Source organism: Amblyomma maculatum, chromosome 8 (genome assembly GCF_055883805.1).
Source record: "Amblyomma maculatum isolate TAMU_Amacu chromosome 8, ASM5588380v1, whole genome shotgun sequence".
Lineage (NCBI taxonomy): Eukaryota > Metazoa > Arthropoda > Arachnida > Ixodida > Ixodidae > Amblyomma > Amblyomma maculatum.
Genome location: NC_139351.1, coordinates 34,142,728 through 34,170,605, shown reverse-complemented (window position 1 = coordinate 34,170,605; position 27,878 = coordinate 34,142,728). Strand labels below are relative to the sequence as shown.

The 27,878-nt window shown below is 44.3% G+C and overlaps 2 protein-coding genes across 2 annotated transcripts in view; one reads left to right on the top strand and one right to left on the bottom strand.

The window, feature by feature from the left end:
- RNF220 (ring finger protein 220) overlaps positions 1-1,746 on the top strand; it is a 68,009-nt gene extending 66,263 nt beyond the window's left edge. The window contains exon 12 of the mRNA XM_084576199.1: positions 167-1,746. Coding sequence (XP_084432325.1) covers positions 167-238 — 72 coding nt within the window. The 3' untranslated portion in view covers positions 239-1,746. The remainder of the gene's footprint in view (positions 1-166) is intronic.
- A 2,634-nt stretch (positions 1,747-4,380) lies between these two features.
- The window catches only part of LOC146180874 (phospholysine phosphohistidine inorganic pyrophosphate phosphatase-like), a 32,300-nt gene continuing 8,802 nt past the window's right edge, over positions 4,381-27,878 (bottom strand). Inside the window, exons 3-6 of the mRNA XM_084576198.1 lie at positions 19,260-19,413; positions 14,700-14,763; positions 10,078-10,262; positions 4,381-5,310 (exon numbers count right to left, since the gene is read on the bottom strand). Of these exons, the coding sequence (XP_084432324.1) occupies positions 5,193-5,310; positions 10,078-10,262; positions 14,700-14,763; positions 19,260-19,413 (521 nt within the window). The 3' untranslated portion in view covers positions 4,381-5,192. The remainder of the gene's footprint in view (positions 5,311-10,077; positions 10,263-14,699; positions 14,764-19,259; positions 19,414-27,878) is intronic.

The window sequence follows — 27,878 nt, the reverse complement described above, 5'->3', positions numbered from 1 at the left end:
GTGCGTACATGCTGAGAAATTTTGGTTTTCAGCTGTTTTAGCACGATTGATTTGAGTTGCTTTCCTGTACTTTGTGCATGGTCATGAAAAGTAACGTGAAGAAAGAAAACATCCCACTCATGAGGTGTCAGAGTTAATACAGTAGTAACTCTCGCTTGTATTGCAGGGTGCAAAGAAGTTGTGCCCCCAATGCAACTCCATCACGGGTGCCAGTGACCTTCGGAGGATCTACTTGTGATGTGCTGCCTGAGTTTATGAAGGCTGCATGCAGCTTCAGGAACATTCTACACCAGCCTTTTCCATTTTGTATGAGAGGCCTTTTGCACAGGCCAAAACTGTGTTCGTGTGAGACAGAAGCAAGCTCATCCATCAGTCAAGGGTGGATTGCATGTGTCCAGAGGCCAAGGATGAGATCCTCCCAGGGGCAAAAAACCCTGTGCGATGGACAACTAATGCAAGAGTGTGTATATAAGAAGTGACTCCTGCTTTTTCAATGGCACAATCATGTGCTTACTGTCATATACATTTTTTTGATGGTGTGAATTTTGCATTTTTCTGTGCAGATGATTTTGTAAAAAAGGTGGGGAGATGTAATTGTGTGCGTGTGTTTTGAGACCCAGTGGGCAAATGTAGACACGCGGTCCTTTTCCCTGATGCATTTGTGTGCTTTCCGGTGCTCAGTGAGCTGAGAGCTAATTGCAGGAGCAGCATTTGTAAATATACTAGGTATATATGTTGTCACATTTTAGAAAATAAGGAGCAGCTGTAAATAAATATTGTCCATGATTTTTGATAAGCCTGTGGTTTGACTTTTTTCCTCTGAGAAAAGCAGGTGGTGCACGTCTGTAATAAGTCAGTGGTGGACTAACGCTACTTTGACAAACTTTGCAGTGCCTCGGCAAAGCTCGTCTGTACGCGGTCTCCTTTTCCAAGTCCCCATCCCCGTTTCTGACCCTATGCTTCAAGGTACACTTGTCAAATGAAAAGAAAAAAAATTGGGGACATTTAAACTCTGCCCTTAATTGTGTGGTGCAACCGAGTTGGTGACTCCCATCTTGGGCTCTTCTCACGAGTCCTCGTTTGTGTACATGCACACTCCTACTCGCTTGTTCAGTGATCCCTTAATATAAAGCTCTGTTATCTTGTTCATACTCATTTGCACAGCACTTGTATGGTACCACACTATGGAAAAACCATTTGTGAGAGCAGCTTCTCCCACCTCGGCCGTGTCATGTGGTCTTGTGACCTCACACAACCTGCCCACCAATCACTGCCCCCATACTACCTGCCAGAGGCATGCTCATGATTTTTCGCGGGCCACACCCGCACCAGCCTGTTTTTTTTTAACACTGTAGCGTTAAAAACACTGTGAAATTCGTTGAATTGACAATCTGGCACCATGGTCAAGCATATGATATATAAAGACTGAGGATAGCAGTAGTCACTCTGCCCTTAAAGGAGTAGAGGCACCAATCATGTCTGTGGAATGATGCTCAGCCATAGGCATGCGCAAAGGGAGACAGCCCCCCCCTAATCCTTTTAGGATTAGTTCACCCCCATACCTTCACTTTGTCGGACCTGTGCCATCGTTTTTAAAAGTGCAGGGTTTCGGCCATGCAGATTTTTTTACTATAATGGCGGCTGAGGACTCTGGCTGTTGCGTTCAAAGCTCTTTACCTCCGGGAAGCCGGGGACCTAAGGAACCGTTGTGAGAAGCGAGTCATCGAGTGATAATTTTCATATCTGCATACACGGCAAAGCTTGTTTCATTTATTAAGCACAGAGTATTTTGTATGTGTTGCTATTCCATTACATCGTAATGGTTTATAACCATTCCTCATCTTCGCGCTGTATTTTGGCTGTAGGGGCCTTGAAGTGTGTGTGTGTGTGTGTGTGTGGGGGGGTACTTCGCTCCCCATAAAACCCTGCGCACGCCTATGTGCTCGGCACATAGCTGAACATGGATAACCATGTGGATTGTGCAGAAAAGCTGTAAACAATTTATTTAATTTTTTTCCCCATACAGTTTTGGTGTCCATTGCTGGACAACAGTTACAACATCAAAGACGTATTGAGGTCAAGTGAGGCATACAATAACCGCAGTGTGATCGCTGCTTTGTTCATTTTATTTCGCATCAATTCTTATGCAAAGCTGCTTAAAAGTTAAAATCATTAAAAATGAATAAGCAGCAACCACTCTGCAGTTTTTGTACGTCTAACATGACCTCAGTGCCTCTCGGAGATCACAGCTGTCTTTCGATGACTGAAACCGAAACAGCACGAGAAAAAAATTGTTATAAATTAGGTAAATTCTGTGTTGTGATTGAGGTACATTATTGTGTTGTGCACTGTTTTAAAGAAAACAACATGCATTGCATTGAAAATCTGGTGCATCTACTCCCTGAATGCCACCAATATGCAAGATGCACAGACCACTTAGCACCCGATATAATAAAAAATGGGGCAACCATATCAGGAGCATCCGACCTGGTCTTGAAAATGAGGGCAAACATGATGGGAAATTCAGCTCCGGGAATTTGACAATGCGGAACTTTTGATACCAGGTGCTCTTGTGCATCACCCATGATGCTATTAATGTTGTGTTTGAGGCACAAGTGGCACTTTTCTTGCATCACTTCTGCGAGTCATCTTGCATTTTTCCAACAGTGGCTTGCCCCATGATAATTAATGGCTGATGTCACTCTCCTATATCTGACAACCTTACAATGCTTCATGATGGCACTACTGTATTATTCATATTACAAATAATTCAAAAATATTTTATTAATTAATTTTTATTCGTATTCACTTTTCAACCAAAAATTTAATATTTGCACACCTAGTAATCATCCATCAGAACAGAAACAAGAATGAAACCATACCACTCCATTGCTGATACTGCCTGTTTAGTCCTCTCAGGCAAGTGCTAAGCTGCTTGGTGAAGTAACAGGTTTAGTTTGGTTTATAGGGTTTTAGCATCCCAGAGCGACCAAAGCTATACAGTAGCGGAAGGCTCTGGAAATTTCAAACTAACTGTAGTTTTTTATTAGAGACAAAGTATCTCGCACAAGGTGGTGATAAAACATTACCTGTACTTGTGAAAGCTTCCTTCAAGCTGGAAAGCATTTGGTTGGGTTTGACATTTCCTATTGCAACAGCATCTTTTTTTTTTTCCTCGGCAGTGTCATTTACTGTGAATGACCTGCTTGTTGGTGAGCGTTGAGAATAATGAACTAGTCTACCCTGCATGGCAGAGTTCATATCCTTGACAATGCTGGGGTGACACTACGCACAAAGAAGGACCCACCTTTGAGGTGTGAACAGCTGTCATATGCTTAGGTGTAACTGAAGCCTTGTGCTGAAAAATACCACCACACCATAAACTCTAGCACCGTCACTGCATTTCAATCATTCCTCTTTCTCTGAAGGAAGTGGAATACTGTCATTTTGATTTTAGAGTATCTGGATCAATTGAATGAACCGGGCTTTCTGTTCTGCCTATGACGGAACAATGCAAGACCCTGTCGAACTAGGCTAATTTTGTGACAGTGGTACATCCAATTGGAGAGCAGAGTGTTCCAGTAATTGCGATCACAAATTTGTTGCTGCATGGAGGCCACGCTCCTGATTAATGGCTATGCTCAGAACTACATATTCTGCTGAAACCACTTTGCTTTGCACCACTTGTTTTCTAAGGTAGCAAAATATCTAAAACACTGTAGGACTGTTTCGAGGATTCACACCAGGCAAGATGGGTGCCCTTCAAATATGGTCGGCATAGCACCAGGAAGCAGTAACTTTCTCCTTCAACTACCAGCAACATATAATAGTCACTGTTGTTAATGCTCGCAGTGGAAGGTGCTACAGCTGATGAATAACGAGACGTTAATGACAAGATTCTAGCGACAAATGTTCACACAGTCTGAGCACAGTTCACTGTCACTAGGAAGATTGCGCGAAAGAACACCGGGAGGTTTCTCTGAGAGGCACTTCCAGAATGGAATGCAGCAGCATGCCATATTTTACTTCATGCGAAACAAATTACAGTCTGAGCCCACAAATACAAAGTGCACTGTTCTCATTTGGCCAAGACATGCCGTCGACTGCTTAGTGAGCATACGGATAATGAGACATGTTTCCGCACGTTCTCCATGTACCAGTGGACAGCTGTAATATACCGTACTTACTCGCATAATGCATGCACACCCAACATTGGGCGTCAAAATTCGGAATTTTTTTTCCCTCGCATAATCATCGCACCACCAATATTACCACAGCGAGAGTCGTCTGCTAGTAGTAACAAGCGCCATCTTTGGAGCACTACTGAACCTAGCTGGCCTTGTTGTGTGCATGCGCTACCAGGCAGCGTAGCGTGCTCGGGTTCTTTTTTTTTTTTTTTCGTTCTTACGTTAAGCCTTTTTTTTTTCTTTCTTACGACTGGGGCACCAGCACGGTGCCCACCCTATACAAAGGAAGTGGTCAATAAATCATCATCATCATCAGTTAGGCTCGTCTTTTTTTTTTTTTTTATCTCCATGATGATAGTAATCGTCGCCGTTTTGGGAGGTGTCTCCGCATCTCGTTGTCACTGTACCTTCGTTCCGTCCATTTCACTTGCTTTGTTCCACCATCTACCGTGTTCTTGGTGCTGCATCACAGTGGGGCGGTACGCAGGTTATACAGCTGCTTTTAAGCTGAAAGCTTTCGAGTACGGGCTACAGCATAGCAACCGTGCTGCCAGTGGGCAATTCGGCGTCAACGAGTTCTGCGTAGTACGCTACTGGAGACAGCGATTCCAGTGTGGACACCGACTCGGATCAAGTCTCTGATCAAGAGTAGAACTGTATGGTCTGCTGTGAGCATTATACCACGAAAGGCGGGGAGTGATGATGAGGCTGCGTGCGGTAAATAAAGTGCTTTAGCAATTTGTGCTTTTGGCGACCCTGTACTTTTATAACAAGGGTAGGGTAAGTTCTTGGAAAGTAATGTTTTGCTTGTATTGACAATAGCTGACCTAAGAATCCCGATTTGCATCTATTTAAATTTGCTCTTAGCACACCAAAGCATTTGCTCAAAAATTTTTCCCGCATAATTATCGCACCCCCCAACTTAGCATCAATTTTCCGCGAAACAAAGTGCGACCATTATGCGAGTAAATACGGTATAGCACAGAGATTGCTATACATTTGCAGTCACTGGGGAAGAGCTGGTTTGTATGGTTTTTCCAATGCAACAATTTGCTCGACGGCTTCTTTGAGGTTGCGCACAATGCCATCTGGCTTGACAACCGGGTGGCTTTCGTCAGAACTTCTGCAACAGAGACAAAATAAAGCAGCATGGCACTTGCACGTGTGAGGCAGGCTAAAACGACCTTACCTATTCATATTACCAGTACTTAGACAAAAAAAAAAAAAAAGACTGTGAAAGTTTTTTACAGAACTGGTGCTTTACAGTGTAAACCGGAAAACCTTGAGGCATGTCCAAAGCATCGATCTTTGACCGTCCCAGAAAAAACATTCCCCGGAGTGGACCTGAACCCAGGAACTTTTCATAGGAAGTGAGTATGGAGCCTCAAGGCTATCACTACAGCTGATCGCCCGGCATGTTTAACTGTTTTCTCGTGCTACCTTATGTGCACAATGAATCCAGAACGCACCGCTATCGCACAGCTTTCTTAAAGAGACAGAACACACTGGCCAAAATATGTCATAGGATTATGGTGGAGGTTAAAAGGCCTTGCCTTATATAGTGCAGATCGAGCACTAAAATATCAAAGAGAAGAGGCTTTACAATTTTAATTTGCCATTTAAAATCGCATAAAAACAACCAAGGCGCTATCTAGCGGAGAAACCCTATTACTTTCAGTGTAGTACCCTACGTGACTGCGTGTCAGCAAAATGTCACTGATTTTCGTAAGTGCACACTGTTCTTGTTACTTCTAGGAGTGCTTGTCATAATTTATTTTATTTTATGCTCTCTACACCCTTAAATAAAACCACCCCTCATTTCGCATCGAGAGAGGCATGCTTTCAGTTTTGCCTTTAGATGGTGTTTGGAATTGCGTGAATGAAGCGATAATAGTGGCTATTGTGCAATAACAGTCTTGAGTGTGAAACTGAAAATAACGTTACTCAAAGCAAAAATTTTCTAATTACTGTCTGGCAAGTGAAATTTATATTTGTTTTCGGCACGTCTTTTTTGTCGACCACCAGCCTGCATCGCGGTCGCTGTTCATGGTTTCCAGCATCGAACTACATAAAGACGGGTGCGCATGCCCTGATAAAAAAATTATTGGAAAACATTTTCTACAGCGTTTCCACCAGAACCGCTATGCGATCGAACATTTTAGACATCAATCTTTCCATTGCGGTGAAAAAAATTTCAGACCTAAATTCCAGTGCTCTGCCTCGGGAAGGAACAGCAGTTTACATTAGGTAGCGAAGTACTGGAAGTAGTAGGCGAATATGTCTACTTAGGACAGGTAGTAACTGCAGATCCAGACCATGAGAAGGAAATAACAAGAAGAATAAGATTGGGATGGAGCGCATTTGGCAAGCACTCGCAGATCATGACTAGCGGCTTACCGGTATTGCTCAAGAAGAAAGTATACAACAGTTGCATCTTACCTGTACTCGCCTATGGGGCTGAAACGTGGAGGCTAACCAAGAGAGTTCTACTTAAGTTGAGGACAACACGGAGGGCTATGGAACGAAAAATGGTAGGGGTAACATTAAGAGATAGGAAGCGTGAAGAGTGAGTCAGAGAAATAACTCAAGTTACCGACATTCTAGTGGAAATTAAGAAGAAGAAATGGGCATGGGCAGGACATGTAGTGCGACGAGAGGATAACTGATGGTCGCTTAGGGTAACAAACTGGATTCCAAGGAAAGGAAAGCGTAGCAGGAGGCAGCAGAAAGTTAGGTGGGCGGATGAGGTTAAGAAGTTTGCAGGGGTCAAATGGGTGCAGCTAGCACAGAACCGGGTTAAGTGGAGAAATATGGGAGAGGCCTTCGCCCTGCAGTGGGTATAGTCAGGCTGATGATGATGATGATGAAGTGAACCCAAAATCTTACAATACTCTACCACTGAGATGCCTAGGCGCCAATTTCACCCATATATTGTTTTCTAGTGGCAGTGTTGTCTTTATATTCCTCTGTGGCACGGGGGTTAAATAACCCACTTTTTTGTTCGGCTTTCACCGCCTGCAGAGAAGCACGGGGTATTTTATTTTTTTCAAGAACAAAGTTAGTATGGTGCTGCCAGCTCATAAATTAAACGAAGCACCTTTTTAGTTGTACCTCCTAGAGTACTGATGGGAGCAAGATGAAGAGAGCTTGAATTGGCACCATTCGGCATTTGGCACATGCGAGTTTCCACCTGGATGCCATCAGCTCTGCTTCTTTTCAGACATGCCTGGGAAGTTTCTCTATAACCTGTCTTTGACATCAATACCCCAACATCTTTGTAATGATGCATAAGGTATTTCTATACACAGATTACCATGTGCTGTTTGCCTACAGCCGCTAAATAAAATTAATTTGTAATGGTGTGCAAATATTTGAAATTTCGAATGCGAACCAAATTGAAAGTCGGTTGATTTATATTCGATTGAAAGAACTAATATTCAGAATTTCCCGAACATTCTAAACTTACCGAATATTAGAATTTCCTAATTCACCGCATTTTCATCGTACTGTAATGCTTGACGACTGTGCGATGAAGCACCCTCAAAATCCAACGAGGAGTACTGAAATTGTGTAGCGAAAGCTACAGTGCGTTAGGTTTTCAAGCTGTCGGCGTGATACCGTGTTACGCTCCACATTCGGTTCAGCAGTGTTGAACCCTTTTTTTTTAATACGAATCGAAAACGAATGTAAGCAAAATATGCCTTTGAATATCACATATCTGATCAGAGAAAAAAAAAAGAAAATCAAAATGTAGCGCAAATTGTTCATCTTGTTTATTTCAGAATTCACATGGCAGTTAAAATAAAATTAAATTAGAATTGCACAGAACTTTATAGTCCACTTTCCAGTAATAACTATACATGGTTCCATATGCCAGCCTTTTTTTTTGCAGGAATGACCTGCAGGAAACTGGGTGGAGCTGTCATATTGCTAATAAATACAGTAAACTCTATTGGTAAAGGGAACAAGCGCACAAAAGACACACGGAAGGAAGACAATGACGGGACAGGCACTAGCTATCATCCGTTTTGTTTGCAGCCACGCCAGCAAATATAAACGAAGGTAAAGACATGCGCAGTAACAGAAGCGACATCAAACCCACTGGCGGTTCACAAAAGATGTTCAAGATACTTGACCTCTGCCCTCAATAGCCTTACAGATGCATCGCTGACACACACTCGACCTCTCTTCCTTCTATGAAAGGCTTCTAACAGTTCACGTGCCGTCTTGCCACGGCCCCTACCCAGTATCTTAATCTCATTCAGTCATGGCTCGCACCCTCTGTAGTTAGCACAATTCTCAGCTAAATTTGTGCCTCCACCCCTTATCACCTACAAATGATCGATAAGGGTGGAGGCACAAATTTAGTGCGATGAAACTGCAGTGAATTCGAAAATTTACAGTGTATTCGCGGTAACTTGCGAATATTCCAACATTTTGACTATCACTTTTTCGAAGACAGATATCAATCGAATAACAAACATATTCGACTTGTATTCAAAATTTAGTAAATTCACATCCCCTTAATATTTTTTTCATGTTTCCCTAGATGCAGCCAGGGGTCATTTCTGTCCCCTGCTTTAACACTGCAAAGCTGCTTTAACACTCGCTTTGTGACACACTTGACCCAATTTTGCTAGAGCCTCTAATACAGTGGTTCTCAGCCACGGATCTGTCGGGCACCCCTCGTGGACCAGTGGAAGTGGTGGGGGAGCCTCTGAGACTGGAACAAAAGGGGGTGAAGGAGAGGGGGGACCTTCTGTGGCGATCTTGTGCGGACTTATGCGATCTTATGCGGAAGCAAGTCACAGAATTAGGCTTGGGCCAAGTTTAAACTGGCACCTAAAAGTTTTAGAAGGGTTCCACGCTGCTAAACTGAATATGGAGCGAAAGCATTAGCTGTGGGTGACCGAGCATTTCTTCTTCTTCTCCTTCTTTCTTAATTCGGACACGGACGCAGCACACAGCTATGAGCGGTTAGACCTGGCGTAGTATTGCTTTCGCAATAAAAGCGTACACTTGATAAGCCAGTGCACCATGGCCTGCAGAAGACATGGGGGAAGAGGCGCTTTGACGGTGCCGGTATGCATACTACTAGAAGCGATTCAACCCTAACAACACCGCGCCGCTTGCTCATCGGACACCCGAGACGCTTTGCAATGCAGCTCCATCCAGCAGTGCAACCAAAGCTCGAGTTTCACTGATGGCAGCATCAATCAACGCCCTAGACACATCCTCTCTCTCCCTCTCTCATGTGTACTCTCCATTTCTGCACTCCTCTCGTGCGTCTTCCAATTTGAGAAACTAACGTTGGTTTGAATTTCCATACTTTTAAACCTGCAAAACTGTGTCTAGCCAAGCCAGCCTCAAGGACCCCAAGGGGTCTGCAGTCCTCCATTTGAGAAACACTGCTCTAATAGATGTGTCAGGTCGGGACTTGTGCTATAAGTATTCTACTGTTTTGCTTAACCCATGGGCCCACAATATTTAGAAAAACATTATGCAAAACTTATAGCACCCCTACAAATGATTAAAATGGTTTTAGGGGTACTATAAGTTTTATATAGGAATTGGCAGACTGGCTACCTCGAAGTTTTCTCACAGAAATCATCCACGTATAGTCATGTCCTGTGTTTAATATTAGAGTTGACATAGTATATATTTTTATTTCTCCTGGAACAATCAGAAGAGCCATATTCACTTTACAACTCATCCACATTCACTAAACAGCTCTGAAAAATAATTGAAACTTTGCTTTAGTGATTACATTCCCTGCCCTGTAAATAGTCTGGAAGAACTAGCAGTAGTATTAGCAGATAAGTAATAAGGGAGAAGCCTCTGAGTAGTCTTCGCAGTGCCTTGCCACTTTCTCTTATCCCACAGCACTCACCGATATTTGCCGGTACGTACGAGTACACCACGCATCCCGACACTCTGGGCACCGCCGACGTCACCAACAATGTCGTCACCCACCATGACGACTTCGTCTGCCTGCATCTTCAGGTCCTCCAGAGCCAGGCGGAAGAACTCTTCTCCCGGCTTGCCAATTACGATGGCTTGCCTGTCAGCTGCAAACTGGGGGAAAAAAATAAGGATCTGGGGTTGGCCCTCACAGCCAACGACATCTGATGCAAGACAAAAGCTTAGCAGTCGAGGACAACTTCCCGGAACCTTTTTTTTCCTAGTTAAACTCATTTATGTCTGGTTTTCTATGGTTCTGCTGATTTTCACACCACAGCAGGTGTGTTTATTGCTCAGAAATTCGTACTTGAAAATTGAACACTTTACTCCACCACTCAATCCAAACATGCGACATTGAATATGATTATCAAAAGGATCAGGGACTACAGCATCGCTGTTTGCAGACGAATGGTGGTGTGGTATAACTTCAGAGATGGATATAAGAAGAAAAGAGAATGTACTTCATGTCATGGAGATTCGCATGTTAAAACAGCCTAGTTGTGCGGCAACAATAAGTTGTTTTCGGGTTCTGGTCTTCATGAGTTTGTAATAGCTCTACTTTTTCAGTTTTCTTTTTCCAGTCATCCACATCATCAGTGGGACTACACTCATTGCAGGGCGAAGGCCTCTCCTGTGAACCTCCACTAAACCCAACCTGTGCCAGCTGCATCCACTTGAGCCTTGCAACTTGACCTCATCTGCCTATCTGAGTTTCTACAGCTCCGTTACGCTTTCCTTCTCTTGGAATCCAATTTGTTACCCTTTTCAACTGTCAGTTATCCCCTATTCAATCTGCATGTTCTGCCAATGCCCATTTCTTTTTCTTCATTTCGTCTAGGATATCAGGAACTCGCGTTACTCCTTGACCCACTCCGCATGCCTCCTGTCTCTTCACGTGGCATCTATGATCTTTCTTTCCATAGCTACTGTGTCATCCCCTTATTAGAATCGAACTAATAACCTCTATTGGCCCAGTTAAATTTGTCCTCACTGTCCCTTTGTAGGTCTGCAAATGTAGCAACTCATTTCAGCCACTTGCTCAACAACAGAAAAGAATTCACCTAACAGCTGAGAAAATGGTTTTTGGGGCTCAAATCATTTTTGGAGGCTTTTGTGACCTCTTTGTTAGTTAGGCATTAAGGCCACACTTCTGTGTGTGCACAAAAACCAGCAGCATTTAAATGAATGTTTGTGTGGCAAAAGTCATAAATCTTGTCAGTTTGCTGCACAGCGACATCAAGCAGCAAGTACTACACAAATGTAACAGTGGAGAGATAACCTTTAGAATGACATCAGCACCTTTGGTGCATGTTTGATTGATAACCTTGCTCAGGCATGCATGTACAATGCATACAATAGTGTATTGTGCTTGCTGCTTAACAGGTAAGCCTCATTAATAACTCTAATGTTTTATCTCTACCAAATCGGTGCCTGTTCAGTAGCACTCACACTGTTTTCCCACACAAAAATTCAGCAGTAACCAGACACCAAGGAACAGACTGGGTATGATGCAAGGACGCAGATTAAATCTGGCAGAATTCCTACCAGCTGGTATTTGTACAAAGCTTGTTTTTCACATCCGTTGAAAAGCGGCTACCGCAGCCGGGATTCGATCCCGCATCTGTGGGCAGAGGAGTCAAGCGCCCTAACCACTGCACCACCACGGCAGGTGTGTGAGGTTAATAGTGAATCTAATGGTTAATAAATTATTACAAGCGAAGTTAACACTGAAGGCAATGAGGCAAGATGCAGTGGAGGGTCTGGATTAATTTAAATCCACTATGGCCTTTTAATGTCCCCTGAAATATCAGTGCACACTTATTCTGTGGTATAGTAAATTAGTAGTGATTGTCGAGTAACGATGGTGCCTTTGGTGCTGCACACAAGAATGCCAAAGCAGTATACTGTGTCAAGTTTAAACTAAGACGCTCTCGCTTTTTCGTGACTAGTCTGACGCAGTTTCCTTTACAATGTCCGAGCTACAAAAACTGGAGAAAATAGCGTAGCAAACAGCAAGACATTAAACTGATTCACTGATGATTGATGGGCGAGAAATAAATATTCGTCCATTGGAAGGGCCATAGAAGAACGTTTTTGTCATTTTAATGAGCACTGCTTTTCCTTAGATTGGCTCATTGCCTGGAGTATTGTGTAGCAGCTGAGCTGAGCTCCTGATGAAATTTTTAATAGGATAGTGCTATAAATGCCAGGAAGGCAATGGGTATCGACGGCGTCCTTTAACCTCTCTCTCCTCTACCCTCACAACAATGGCAGATAGAGAGAGGATTCTCCACTTGCATGGGAAAGAATGGAGAAGTCAGACTAAGACTAAGACTAACTCAACAAATTAAAAAAAAGTAACAGAAGTGATTATGAATGGGAATGGAATAAGAATAGACTCGCAATTGGAACAGACTGGTGAGTTGAAGGCATGGAATCAGAATTGGTACAGATTGGCAAGCTAAATTTATTGCCTTACATTAAGCATTATCCTAATTCATAAGAAAGGGGACGCTAAGGACTTGAAAAATTACAGACCAATCAGCTTATTATCGGTTCCATATAAGATATTTACTAAGTAATTGCTAATAGAATCAGGACAACCTTACACTTCAATCAACCAAAAGATCAAGCAGGTTTTCGGAAAGGTACTCTACTATCAATCATATAAATACCGTCAACCAGGTGATAGAAAAATGCTTGGAATGCTTGGAGCATTCATTGATTACGAAAAAGCATTTGACTCAGTAGAAGCCTTGGCAGTCATACAAGCATTGCAAAATCAGGGTATAGATGAGCCGTATGTGAAAGTACTGGAGGATATCTATAGTGGCTGCAGAGCAACCATAGTTCTGCATAAAAAAAGTAATAAAATTCCTATCAAGAAAAGTGTTAGGCAAGGAGACATGATCTGTCCAGTACTATTCACAGCTTGCTTAGAGGACGTATTCAAAGACTTGGAATGGGAGCAGTTAGGGATAAGGGTGGATGAAGAATACCTCACTAACCTGCGATCCGCTGATGACATCGTCTTTCTAAGTATAAGTAACTCAGGGGATGAATTGCAAAGAATGATTGATGATTTAGACAGGAAAAGCAGAAAAGTGGGCTTAAAAATCAATATGTAGAAGACTAAGATAATGTTCAACATCGTAGGGAAGGAAAAGCAATTTGCAATAGGTAGAGAAGCACTGGGAGTCGTAGATGAATATGTCTACTTAGGACAGGTAGTAACTGCAGATCCGGAACATGAAAGAGAAATAACTAGGAAAACTCGCAGATTATGACTAGCAGCTTACCAGTATTGCTCAAAAGGAAAGGACACAATAGTTGCATCTTACCTGTACTCAACTATGGGGCTGAAATGTGGTGGCTAACAAAAAGGAGACTAAGGAGAATCCAAAGCCAAAGGAGACTAAGTTATTAATGTAAAAATCTTTAATTCATCCAATCCTAGACTATGCTTCTCCTATCTGGAACCCTCATAAGCATTGTGACATTAACCTCATTGAGAGCATACAATGAAAATCTATTAGGTTTATATATTGTTGCTATGATCAACATTTTTCGCCCTCTCATGCCTTATCTTCAATGAACCTAACCTCTTTATCTGTAGGCATCACAGTGAGTCATTGAAGTTTCTGTATGGCATCGTCAATTTTTTTTATCATGTCTCACAACCCATATATATTCCTTCAGATATTCCCCGGTCACGTAGGAGTCACCATAGCCTTAAACTTAAGCATTACTTTGCTCGATCTGATAATTTTAAATACGTTTTTTTTTCCATGCATTATTGAATTCTGGAACTTAATCCCTGGAACAATTAGGTAACTGCCATTAAACGATTTTCTGTTAAAAGTTAATTTCATCTGATTTTATGTACTTTGTTGTTGTTGCAGTGTACTGCTGCATTCTCGTTTTGATACTGTTATTCTAAGTCACATTTTTGTCATCTGCCTTATTTCTCGTGAATGTTTAAATTTTATTGTTTACTTGTTTTTTGTATGGATTTGTATAACCCATTCCTGCAGTAGCCCCATAAAGGGGCTGCAGTATGTATAAATAAAATAAATAAAGGGGTTCAACTTAAGTTGAGAACAATGCAGAGGAACGAAAAATGGTAGGGATAACGTTGAGATAAGAAGCGTGCAGAGTGGGTCAGAGGAATAACTCAAGTCACTGACATTCTAGTGGAAATCAAGAAGAAGAAATGGGCATAGGCAGGACATGTAGTGCGAAGAGAGGATAACTAATGGTCACTTAGGGTAAAAAATTGGATTCCAAGGGAAAAAAAAAAGCGTAGCAGGAGGAGGCAGGAAGTCAGGTGGGCGGATGAGGTTAAGAAGTTCACAGGGGTCAAGTGGATGCAGCTAGCACAGGACAGGGCTAATTGAAGAAATATAGGAGAGGCTTTCGCCCTGCAGTGGGGTCAGGCTGATGATTATGATGGTGAGTTAAAGAAAAATGTCATCCCTTTCCCCCACATCAATCGACTCCGTTACCCCTGTAGCTTTACTGGTTCAAAAATGTGTTGCAAGTCATGCTTGCCTCAAGAGCAGCTGCAAAAGGTCCGACATCCATGACCAATTCGCCATGTTCCCGGTAGTATTTTCTGCAAAATGAACAAAGAATTTCAACAGGGGGCACAAGCAGTTGCATACATTATGGAAAACAAGTTGCACAACTAGTATCAAATAAAGGCTGTTTCTCTAGTCTTGCCTTCACCTTGTAACATGATAAGTGGAAAAGAAGTGCAAAAACAATTAATTCTCACAGAACAAAAATAAAAAAAGAGCAATCGGATAGGATATCTAGGATTACGCAATAGCCATTATTTAGTTGAATTCTGCTACAATAAAATTTGCGGAGCTACAAAAAAACTTCACGAAATGGAAACTACCATGGTCATAGTGAAATGGGGCCAGAACGTTGCCAGGGTGGACTGGATGGTTCATTGTCAAGGGTTAGTGCCAAAAATCTGTCAGCATTTGTATGGTGCTGTTTTGAAGTCAGCGTTGCGACATGACTCTTTCGCAAATCGAAAAATGCAAGTACCCACAAGACAAGCGTACTTACACTGCCTAACAAAATGCGCAATATATTTTGTTTTCTTGCGTGCATTATAAAAGCGTATCCGCAATAACCAAGGTTATCTGGCCAAATAACTGGTGCATGGCACTTCCCGATTCCAGAAGAGTCAGTTGGGAGCAGTTTGGCACAATTTTTTTCAGGATGGCACAGCTGGCTTGGCACAGTTTGGCACATTTATCGCAATGGTAACGTCGCTTGAAAACAGACTCGTGAAGTGCACCAGAAATGATTTAGGCTCACAACAAAAAGAGAAGATTCTCAGACAAACACACCCATATTCTAAATTATGAGACATACAGCTGACTCGCAGCACTCCTTCTTAGTTTTTCAGAGCTTGGCCACTTGACACGGCATAATCAGGGATGGGTCAGGTTGGTTTTACGGTGTACAAGCGACTAGTGCTATCGCCCACCAAGAACAAAGTTAAGGACACAATCAGGAAATGAAAGAACTAAGAGCTAAAATTTCTTTAGTAAAGACTGTTTTTACTTTAGGACACTGGAGACTTAAAACAAGTCTACAAATGAGCTTTTTCATAAAAGTAAGCTGGGGCAGAAAGGAATAGAATCACCATAAAATACAGTAAAATGCTTTGTTCATAGTATGTAGAGTTTTGAGCATGCAATGAGGCTCTCTCCTCATGCTTTGCAAGTAGGATTGTTTTCTTTCATCAGAAAGTAGTTGCTGTGAGTAAGACGTGTGCATCCAACGTAGACAGCATAGCATCACTTCCATGAAACCATAATATGATTGTAATTTCCATTCTCTTAACATAGGCTTTACCAGGTGAAAATTGATCCTTTACTTCCTTCTTCCACATAGGATTCCATTTGTCCTTCATTTACGCTGTACTAACTTTATGTAGTCTCTATACAGTGTGTATGTTTTCTTCATTTCTCTGCTACAAGCTTATGCAATGCGCACGTCTGCTCTCTCATTGCCGTCAATGCGTACATAGCTTGGGGCCCAGCAGAATTTTATGGTGTCGTGATCCTTTTCATCATATCACCAAGTAAAGGTGCAGCTGCACATCTTTAGTGTAGCTCTGTGAGTAGTATAACAAGGAGCAGTGAGGCAGACATATGGGCTCAATGGGTGATGATAAAGTAAAGAAGGCAGTAACAGCTAGTCTCGCTTGTTACTTTATCTAGTCAGCCACACCAAAGAGCAGAGGGGAAGGAAGGGGGAAGGAAGGAGGGGAGGGGGATGCCGGTCTGTCTGACACCCAAGGAAAGCTATGTTGTTCTTTCTGACCTTGAGACGTGTTCGTTGGTATATGAGGTGTGGCTGTACTGCTTCAAGCACACGTCGCATATTGGTTGTCGCATGGGCTCATTTTATGTACATAATTCCACTCTCAGTACCTCGAACCACAATGCTGATTTAGAAAACACAGACTGGATTCAGCTATGATCTTGAATGCCTCCTCAGTTACATATTTAATGCACTCAAAACAAAACAAAATTGAATACTAGTTGATTAGTTAACATTAATTAAGTAATCATCTCATGATACTGTCACAGACAATGTTCGCCATGCTGTAAGGTCCATCTGCACTGACCACACTGCCGCATCAATTACGGCTCTGTAAAAAAAAAAAAAAAAAAAAAAAAAAAAAAAAAAAAAAAAAAAAAAAAAATCTGTGCAGATAAAAAAAAGAACACTTGGTATTCTGTTAGTATCTCCCTTGCATGTGATACATGCCAGTTTGTCTCGTTCAATTCCATAAAAGCATGTAATTCTGTTTAGTATCTTCTCCCATATGTGATATCCTCTAAAAAGGTCCTTTAGGGCAGGGGTTCTCAAACTAGGTTTCACAAGATCCCACTTAACTTCACCCCCCCCCCCCCCCTTCTATTGCCGCTGTTCACTTCTTGCTATGGCAGTTGTCAAGGAACAGTGCCTGGTTCACTGAAACACATTTCAAAGTATTTTCTCATCCTGGATCGTTCCTCAGTTTTGTGCCATCAGCGCAGGAACCACCCGCACCTCAGACCTTAAGGGATGAGGGAGGCGGGGTTTTGTGGCTTATATTAAGGGCTGTTGGGGTTCCTCGACGCAAAAAGGTTTGAGAGCCGCTGCTTTAGGGTATCTTGAATAAAATAAACTTTTTCTTTTTAACTATGTTGCCATAGGTCTCCCAGCAGCCCTAGTAGAAAAAGTAATTATTTTCCCTTTTTTTTTCTGACTGGGAAGTTCAAACTAAATTTGAGTCCAACCGGTATGCAATGTCAGCTCAACTGGCAAGCCAAATTTAAAAGACCAATTATTTCCAATCTGAAGCATTCATTATACTCAAAAGGTTGAGACCAATGGGTGGCAAGACGCAACTGATATATTTCCAATTCCTCCCATGTTTTTTTTTTTCTTTTTGAGTGGCAAAGCCCAGCGGCATAGTGAAGACAGTGGGCCAAGGGAGCATTTTGGTGGGCTAGTTGGTGCATAATAAAGGTGAAGAAAAATAGCGCGAAAACGAAGACGAAGAAGCGCCTGTGTTGTGTGGTCTCGTCTTCGTTTTTGCGCTGTTTTTCTTCACCTCGAAGACAGTGGGGTCAGGCACTGCACAATAATAAGACTGACAAATGACGCCTATTGTTGGCTCCATCTTAGGCGCATATGTGTTTAGAGCGGTAAACAAAAATGGAGGAGAATCTCAGGATGCTTGTAACGAAGGTTTTATATGTATTGTTGTATGTATGGAGAAGTTGGCCGCAAACGGCCAACTTCTCCTCCTGCTGGCCTACTACAGCCGCTACCTTGCCCAGCTACTCCTTTTGCCGTTGTTGGCATAGACTTATACGGGCCACTTCCATTGTCCGCACGAGGTAATCGCTGGATCGTCACCGCCGTCGACCACCTAACACGCTACGCTGAGACCGCTGCCCTGCCTAATGGCTCAGCACATGAGGTCGCCACCTTCTTTTTGGAATCGCTCGTACTGCGTCATGGGGCCCCTCAAGTGCTTCTCAGCGATCGTGGTCGGACATTTCTGTCGACGATTGTAGCCGAAGTTATTGAGGCCTCAACCACACATCACAAATTGACCTCCAGCTATCACCCGCAGACCAATGGGTTGACTGAGCGGTTCCACCGCACGCTTTCTGACATGTTGTCTATGTACGTCGACCAGGACCACCGAAACTGGGACGTAATACTTCCTTTTGTTACGTTCGCCTACAATACGGCTGTACAGCGGACCACAGGTTACACCCCGTTTTTCCTCGTTTACGGCCGTTCTCCTGCTACCTTTCTTGACGCCTCTTTCCTTTCTACACATGCCAGTTCCTCGCCCTCTCTTCCTGACCAGTTCCTTTCCCGAGTGGCCAAATCTCGCCGGCTTGCTCGCGTCAACACGGAAGCCAGCCAGGAAGACCGCAAATGCCGCTATGATGCAACCCATCGCCAAGTTTCGTTCCGTCCCGGCGACGAGGTGTTACTTTGGACCCCATTACGCACTCCTGGTCTTTCTGACAAGTTACAGCACCGTTACATTGGTCCTTACACAGTTCTTGCAAAAACCTCCCCGGTCAACTATCGCGTCTCTCCTCTTCACCCTCCTCCGGACAGTCGTTACCGTGGCACTGAAGTTGTCCACGTTTCACGTATGAAACCTTTTATTCGGCGCAATCCTGCGGACTAACTGCGGCCAGGCTGGCCGCTTCAACTGCGCGGGCGAAATAGTGTGAGCACTGTGTGGCGCTTCTTCTTCCACACGGCTGAACGTGCTGCAGCCACCGTAGTGCTGCTTCATCTTCATCCTGCTCCCTCTTGTAGATACCCATCGTCATCGCGGAGTGTGTTTGGCTGCAGTGTGCGACCAAGGCTTCAGGTCTGCAATAAAGCCTGATTCCCCAAGTCCGACCTTCGCGTTACCTTACAGTATGTATATGTAAAAAAAAAAGGCTTTTGTCTAACCCAAATCAGTACTCGTGCAGCACAGCTTAACTTGCACCATTTGCTTGTGAAAATTCTAGTGCCATAATGTTTTTTTTTTTCTCCCGTCGAGGAAGCACGCACCCCTTGCCGAGGCAGATGAGGACCGAGTCGTTATTCTCGATGAGAACGTGGAATGCCTGGTTCAGGTTCTCGTACGTGAAGTTGCTCGCCGCATCGCCCATGATGACGCAGTTGGGCTGGCTCTGATCACATTCGTAGAACTCGGACTCTACATCTTTTTTGTCCCACATGCAAATAAGTCACAGACAGAGTGTTGGAAATCTTAGCAACCAAATTCCTCAAAGAAGGTTTACATCAACGCAAATATAGCAGACTGCGAAGCCTGTGTTAGGTCTGCCGTGAGCTCACAAGCAATTCTGTACAATGACCCTGTAAAATATGACAGTGGTGCTATGGAATGCAAAATTGGGATGATAAAAAGAATGCATTCCATTGCACCTCATTCTCTGAAGATCCTGGCCACTTCATACTTTTTGTTCTTTAGTTTATTGAACGTATCAACCACTTGCTCCGACTCAGCCTTGCATAAGACACGTACGTAGAAGGCACGGTGGTTTCTAGCTTTCTTTTTCATGTGACACAGCAGTTTTGTTTCAAGCTAAGAACAGCTAACTAAAACAGACAGCAAAGTAAGTGTAGAAGTATAGATGCGTGCACAGTTATAAGAAGTCTTCCACACGTGACTGGCAAGTTAAAAAGAAAAATATCTCTGTGTGGACTACTGCCACAAGTTCACCTTTGGAAGAAAGTGCAGAAAGAGACGAGCATGAAAGTGAGAAGGCAACACAAGCGCTTTCTTATAAGTGGATGCCGCAGTGGCAGGGTCTATAAATTTTGGCTCCAAGTGAATGAAGTTAGCTGCAGCCCTTATAACTTGAGTCACTGCGGTATATTCAATCCCATAAGCCTAAACCTTACAACTGAATTTCTCCACGGTCCTCAACTTCTTGAGGGCTTTCAGGAGAGAACTCTGTTATGGAAGCCCGTCGTGAGTCACCGTGCAACTGAGCAGTAGTTGGCCTTCCTTGACACGGCTTTCTTTGGCACTTATCAGACTGGGAGTTATGACACAGAAAGCCAAAATATAAGCCAAGGGAGAGATAGGAAAATGAGAAGAAAGAAGAGAAAGACAAAAGGAAGGAAGAAAAAGCAGAAAAATAAAAAGAGGGAAAAAATGAAGGGACACTTAGGGGGGGAAAGAGAGAGAAAATATTGCTACCTAAAATTACCAAAAATATGCAAAAATTACTCATTAGCATTAATTAACCAAAATTAAAGCCAGCTCTCACCCAATGTTTCAGTCCTGTCTAGCCAGTTTCAATGCGAAAGCCTTACTAGCCCCATTATGAGAAATCGACCGGCACACACAGGAAAAGGTCACGAGCATGCCTTTGGCATGTGGTGCTAGTCTGAGTTGGCAGGTTTGTGTCTGTCTGTTTGGCCCTCCTTACAAACACGTCTGCGCCGGGTGGTAGTTGGCAGGTGGCATGGCAGGGCACTAATCGGTTGGCTGTTCGTTTGAGATCACAAGACTGCATGTCGTGGCTGAATTAGGCAGCACTTTAGAGATGGGACCCTTGAATCCCAAGATAGAAAGGCTACTTCTAAGCCATGCAGGCAGACAGACTCATAAAACTGGCTTAATGTGGGGCTTTATATCTGCGTCATTCCTGCTAACTTGGGCAGCATACACCATGGTCTCTCTCACGAATATGCGTCTGGCAGGTGGTGGTTGACAGGTGACATGGTTGGGCACTGATTGATGGGCAGGTGGCAGCGTGCGTGGCATGAAATTCGGATGTCGTCGTCACCTTGGTGTATGGTGCACAATGCAAGAGGTCATGAATGCCGAAATGTAACATTCTATACAGACATGATTCATGAATGATATACATTGTGCAATGTAGCATTACTCGGCACTTTACTAGTAACTTACTGTAAGGTGTAGAGCATGTACAAGCATTACACATAGCAATCACTTTCAGTCATAACAATGACTCACAGTCAGTATATAATGCTTTCACATTCTCATACGTAAGCAGTCTTAAAGGGACGGTCTATTATCGAAGACGAGTATAAAAATATTGTGAGCGCGGTGCCAGAACTTTCATCTCTTTCACCTGTACATACGTAGCATTTTCATCATTCACCGGCGTTTGCAAGATCACGCGCAGCGTTCTAGATTGTGGCTGGAATAAATATGAACGATAGACAATTGGGCGAGTTGGTATCGATTCATATTGGAAGGGCACAGCGCAAAAAGACACGGGACGAAAAGAAAAAGACGTACACATGAGTGCTTGTGTGTACATCTTCTTCCTTTCATTCCCTGTCTTCTTGCGCTGTGCCCTTCCAATATGAATGAAATAAAGACGTTTGTTCGAGCGGTGGCTCACAATATTGGCATTTTCTGGTAGATCTCACTCCTTGGTGGCAGTACTGAGGAAAGAACTCGCGGTTTAACCACGAATTTACATTTTATCCTGATCAAAAAAGTCAGGTTTTAGTTGATAGCGGCATCATGCTGTGTCCTTTCGTTGCTACTAAATGGTGTTTGCTTGGAGTGTTTGAACTGAATATACTACGCTTTATGACTATGCCACAGAATCAAATAGACATAAGTTATGTGTGTTCATATCAACTTCAAGAAGCCTATTTTTTTCTCTTAGAATAAATCACAGCTACTGTTATTTGTTAATATCGCTTGGCTTACTTTTAAAATGTGTTCAAAACAGAAAATTACACCACCAAAGAGGCCACTGGATAGTTTCGTGGCCATGTCGATGGAGATCAGGTGAGGGCGTCAGGGGTTCCACAATGTAATTGACAGGAGAGATGCGCTTCAGAACATGACAGGAGCCGTGATACTTGGAAATAAATTTTGAAGATAGTCCGGAGTACCTGATAGAATCCAGAGCCACACAAGACTGCCAGAAGAGAATTGCGGTGTCGTCTGATAGTTATTGTGGTGGGATTTCTGGTGGGATTAGGTTTCAGTTGTGAGACCGGGCAATTTGGAGACGCTCCTCTTCGTGTCGGGCAGCTTCAGAAGCAGCTGTATACTCAGATGCGTCTGGTTGGTATGGAAGAATGGTATCTAGTGTAGCAGAAGGGTGACTGCCATAAAGAAGATAGAACAGAGAGAAACCGGTAGTTGACTGTGTAGCAGTATTGTATGCGTACATCACATATGAAAGTAGGAGATCCCAGTCAGAGTGGTCGGAGGAGACGTAGAAAGCATGTCACCAAGGATACGATTAAAGCGTTCGGTGAGCCCGTTAGTCTGCGGATGATAGGCAGTAGAGGTTCGGTGAAGTATGTGGCACTTGTTCAGTAGAGCTTTAACAACGTTAGATAAAAATATGCGTCCTCTGTCATTGAGTAGTTCACGAGGTGCGCTGTGGCGAAGGACGAATCGCTACAAAATGAATGAGGTGTCGTGACGCTGGGGCTATGTCGACCCGGCCTTCACTTGGTAGCGTGCAGAGACTCGGGGTTGAAGAAGGACTGAATCTTCTAAGTTGGTGAAATATGTACAAGCAGGTTTACTGGCACTTTGAGAAAACGTATTTACAAGAATATTTACATGAAAAAGAAGGGTACATCAGCAAAATGACAAGCGTTAAGAGTTCTTAGCGAGAAGCGACTGGATGAGCCGTTTACCCAGGGCCCAGAGCGACATTTCGTGCTCTGCAGCGTCCTTAAAAACCCCCTATGTCCAGCCCCTCTCTGAAGATGCTGACCAACCAAATCCAGGGCACGCCCCTCAGGTATCGGCATCCAATCGAACACATCACTGCACTGATGGTCTGAAGCACTGACTGGTCCGGCATTCATTCGTTGGGCGTGATCACTTGTTGGCGGGAAAAGCTTGGGAACGGCGAGGAGAGGAGGTACATTTCTATTCTTCAGCAAAGAAACCACAGGCTGGTTCTGACAAGGGGTTTTACTTCTCAGAAACCCGAGTGCACGTGGCGCCGCATAGGGCTCCCAACATGGTCCCTTTTCGACAATTGCAAATCTTTCCTGCATTCCCGGGAAATCACTTAATGGCCGTATGAGTCATGCTCCTTTCTTGTCCTGCACGTCAGCGGACATGTCACTCTGTCGTCTCCTTTGGATAGGAGGCATTCATCACTGGAGGATAGCACTTCTCGACTGGAAGGGTGAACAAAAGAAAGAAAGCACTTCCTGCTATTTCCCGCAGGGGGACGTTTCTTTGTGTTTTTCCAGACGTTCTCTTGACAGGGTCAATTTGGCATTTGCAGGTTGTCCACAAAGCAAAACATGCTTACAAAACAGGATTCCTGGAAACAGGCTCACTTAGAGCCATTGGACCATCACCACATATTCACAAAACTTATCCATGCCCACAGGCGAACAATAGAGCGCGCAATTGCGGATGCTTGGTCGTAACAGCCTCCTCCCCCGCCAGAAGAGTCTCGGAGGGCAGCAGTCCCAGCTGCTGCATGAAGAGACGACTTAATGGCCTGCACGTGAACGCTTGAAGCTCGCTGTTGCTTGTCGCGTTGTCTTGATTGTTGTAGGCCAAATTGCTCGAGCTGTCTGAAACTCAACCACATGTCGAAGCAAGCACTCGGCTCCCGTCTGAAGAGACCAGGTCAAAAGAAAACTGCCATTGTTGTTCGAGAAAAGCCCACTCTCAAGACGTTCAGGACCCACGTATTCCTAGAAAACCAAACGTGCTGCTTTACATAGTCACACATATACAAGCGCACGAAGAAAGAAAAAAAAAAAAAACCTGATTATCAATTTGGATACATGGTGAGGAACATCTCGGACCGCTTAGAAAGAGCGGCTAAGCGCGTTCGCATTCCCATTTAACTTCCCCTTTTTGTATCTTATTTCAAAATTGTACTGCTGTAAAATCAAGCTCCACCTAAGAAGGCGACTGTTCTTCGATGTCGCGGTTTGCAGCCAAGCCAGGGGACAATGGTCCGTCTCTACGGTGAATTTGGCCCCTCCAAGATAGCACTGCAATTTTTGAATGGCCCATACAATGCAAGCGCATTCTTTCTCTGACGCGCAATAAGCCCTCTCTCTAGAACTCAGTTTTCTGCTCAAGTAGAGCACGGGGTGCTCATTACCGTCGTCATCTCTCTGGCAGAGAACAGCACCTAACCCTCGATCACTGGCATCACACTGGACCGTGAATTCTCGGCCATAGTCTGGAGCTCGCAATACCGGACGGCTAATCAGCACAGCCTTCAGGTTTACGAAGGAGGCTTCCTTTTGTTCGTCCCAGACTACATTTGTCGGTTCTGTCTTGCGGAGAGCGTCGGTCAGAGGGCTAGCCAAAGATGAATAGTTAGGGATGTAGTGATTGTAGTATCCCGTCAGACCCAGGAATGCTCGAATTTCCGTCTTCGTGCTCGGCCGCGGGTAGTCTGCTACCGCAGAAATCTTAATCTCGCTAGGTTTCCTGAAACCTTGACCTACATTGTGACCCAAGTAGTCCACGGTCGCCCTTGCCAGGCAACATTTCTCGGCCTTTACGGTTAGTCCAGCTTGACGCAAAAGGCTCAGTACAGCTCTTAGATGTACCATATGGTCCGCCCATGAGTCGGAAAAAACCGCAATGTCGTCTAAATAAGGCACCGCGAATGTTTCACACCCCTTTAAAACCCTATCCATGAGTCGGGAAAAACAAAATGGAGCATTTTTGAGCCCGAAACTCATCATTGTTGGCTGGTAGCTGCCCGTCGGAGTGACGAAAGCCGCGTATCTGCTGGCGCGTTCAGTGAGCGGTACTTGCCAGTATCCTCGAGTAAGGTCCAGCGTAGTCACATATGCCGCTCTACTGACCTGTTCTACTCTCTCCTCAATATTCGGAATAGGATACACTTGATCCCTGGTGAGAGAATTTAGCTTTCGGTAGTCTACCACAGGCCTAGGGTCTTTACCTGGAGCTTCTACTAAGATCATAGGCGAAGCATAATCGCTTTCCGAGGGTTTTATTACTCCTAATTCCAGCATGCGAGTTACTTCCCTATCCAGAATTTCTCTTTGCCTTGGAGAGAATCGGTAGCACCTTGATCGCACTGGCACGTCTGAAGTCAGCTCAATATCGTGCTCAGTCAAATCAGTCCTGCCTGGCCTGTCCACGAAACAGGCCTCAAACTCTGTTATTATTTCGCCCAGATCGGACAGCTGGGATTTCTTTAGTTCTCCTCTCTGCTCCGTCTTTTTGAGAAGCTCCTGAGCGTTGCTTCCTTTTCCGCTGAGGCAAATCAAGTTATCCCCAATCTCCTCAGGAAGGTTTAACGTTAGATTTACCATGGTTTCCCTCTGCTCATAAGGCTTCATAAGATTGCAATGATAAATGCGCACTGCTTTACGCCTATCGGGGATTTTCGCTGCGTAGTTAGTGTCAGAAAGCTCTGCAACGACTTTAGCAGGTCCTTCCCACTGTACTTCGAGCTTATTCTTGGGATCATTGGCTTGCTCCATAGCTAAGTCCTCTCGGGTTCCACTTAGAAGTCTCGTGAGATTACTAGAGACTGACGGCAAGAGGTTACTCTCAAGAACGTCCTCATTCCGCGTCTCATCAAGCTCACTTTCAAGTTGACTTATCTGAGATGCCTCGCTCTCAAAGTTTTCTGACCCGCTATCTTCCGCATCGACCACTGTCTTAACTGCCGTTTCCTCCGCTGTGGAATTTTCTGGTATGAGCAGTGTAGCTAGTTCTCGCGCCTTTGAACGTGTTAAGGCCTGCACATCTCTGTCTCCGAAAATCAGAAGGCAAGCTTTGACCTTCTCGTAGTTGTCCGCGTCCTCCTTGTTTAGCCGCGCGACAACCTCCGCTGCCTCGCAGGGCAGAACCGTCAATAATCTCTGAGACCACGTGTCTCGCTGGAAGGACAGTTCTTCGCAAGTTCGCTCAAAGTTACCCAGATACAGACCGATATCCCCTGATATCACATATGGCTGCATGTACTTTGACATCTTGAAATCTGCCTCCTTGTTGAGAAGAGGTACCGCTAGCTGGGGACAATTGCCCGACCTCTTGCTCAACTCTACTTCTAATTTCCGGAGCTCAATTTCTAGCTCCCGCTTTTTTGCTTCTCTCTCAAGCTTCTCACGTTCGTGCTCCCTTTCCTCTTTTTCCCTCTCAAGTTCACGCTCCCTTTCCTCTTTTTCCCTCTGACGTTCGCGCTCCCTTTCCTCTTTTTCCCTCTGACGTTCGCGCTCCCTTTCCTCTTTCTCCCTCTGACGTTCGCGCTCCCTTTCCTCTTTTTTTTGGGCGATGAGGTTCCATGCTTCACTGAGCTCCTCATCATCGGCTCCCAAATCTGTGATTGCCTTTATAATCAAAGGTTTTCGTGCCAAACCACTTGTATCAATTCCCAGTTCCTCACACAATTGCAACAGTTCCGGTTTCTGCAGCTTTTGTAGGTCCATGATCGCTCCGAGTGTCGGCTACTTCCAAAACAACAGTGCAAACTACCAAACCTAAAGGCGTTTCAACACTTTTTACCAGTTCTAAAATCTAACCCTGTTCTAGAACCTGGTCCACATCAGAAGAAAAGCCAAGCACTCACCCACACATGCGATCGATGTTCCGAGCTGCTCTCTTGTTGGCCGATTGTTGCTCCTGCTTGTTGCTTGAGATGCCACCTCCGATCACCAGCTGTTGTGGCTTGTAGATTCTGATCCACCTCGAATCACCAGATGTTGTAGCTTGTAGATGCAGATCCCAACGCTGGTCACCAGTGTTGGGGCTTGTAGATTCAGATCCTACCGCTGATCACCAGTGTTGGGGCTTGTAGATTCAGATCCTACCGCTGATCACCAGTCGTTGTGCTTGTAGATTCAGATCCCACCGCTGATCACCAGTTGTCGTGACGCTGGGGCTATGTCGACCCGGCCTTCACTTGGTAGCGTGCAGAGACTCGGGGTTGAAGAAGGACTGAATCTTCTAAGTTGGTGAAATATGTACAAGCAGGTTTACTGGCACTTTGAGAAAACGTATTTACAAGAATATTTACATGAAAAAGAAGGGTACATCAGCAAAATGACAAGCGTTAAGAGTTCTTAGCGAGAAGCGACTGGATGAGCCGTTTACCCAGGGCCCAGAGCGACATTTCGTGCTCTGCAGCGTCCTTAAAAACCCCCTATGTCCAGCCCCTCTCTGAAGATGCTGACCAACCAAATCCAGGGCACGCCCCTCAGGTATCGGCATCCAATCGAACACATCACTGCACTGATGGTCTGAAGCACTGACTGGTCCGGCATTCATTCGTTGGGCGTGATCACTTGTTGGCGGGAAAAGCTTGGGAACGGCGAGGAGAGGAGGTACATTTCTATTCTTCAGCAAAGAAACCACAGGCTGGTTCTGACAAGGGGTTTTACTTCTCAGAAACCCGAGTGCACGTGGCGCCGCATAGGGCTCCCAACATGGTCCCTTTTCGACAATTGCAAATCTTTCCTGCATTCCCGGGAAATCACTTAATGGCCGTATGAGTCATGCTCCTTTCTTGTCCTGCACGTCAGCGGACATGTCACTCTGTCGTCTCCTTTGGATAGGAGGCATTCATCACTGGAGGATAGCACTTCTCGACTGGAAGGGTGAACAAAAGAAAGAAAGCACTTCCTGCTATTTCCCGCAGGGGGACGTTTCTTTGTGTTTTTCCAGACGTTCTCTTGACAGGGTCAATT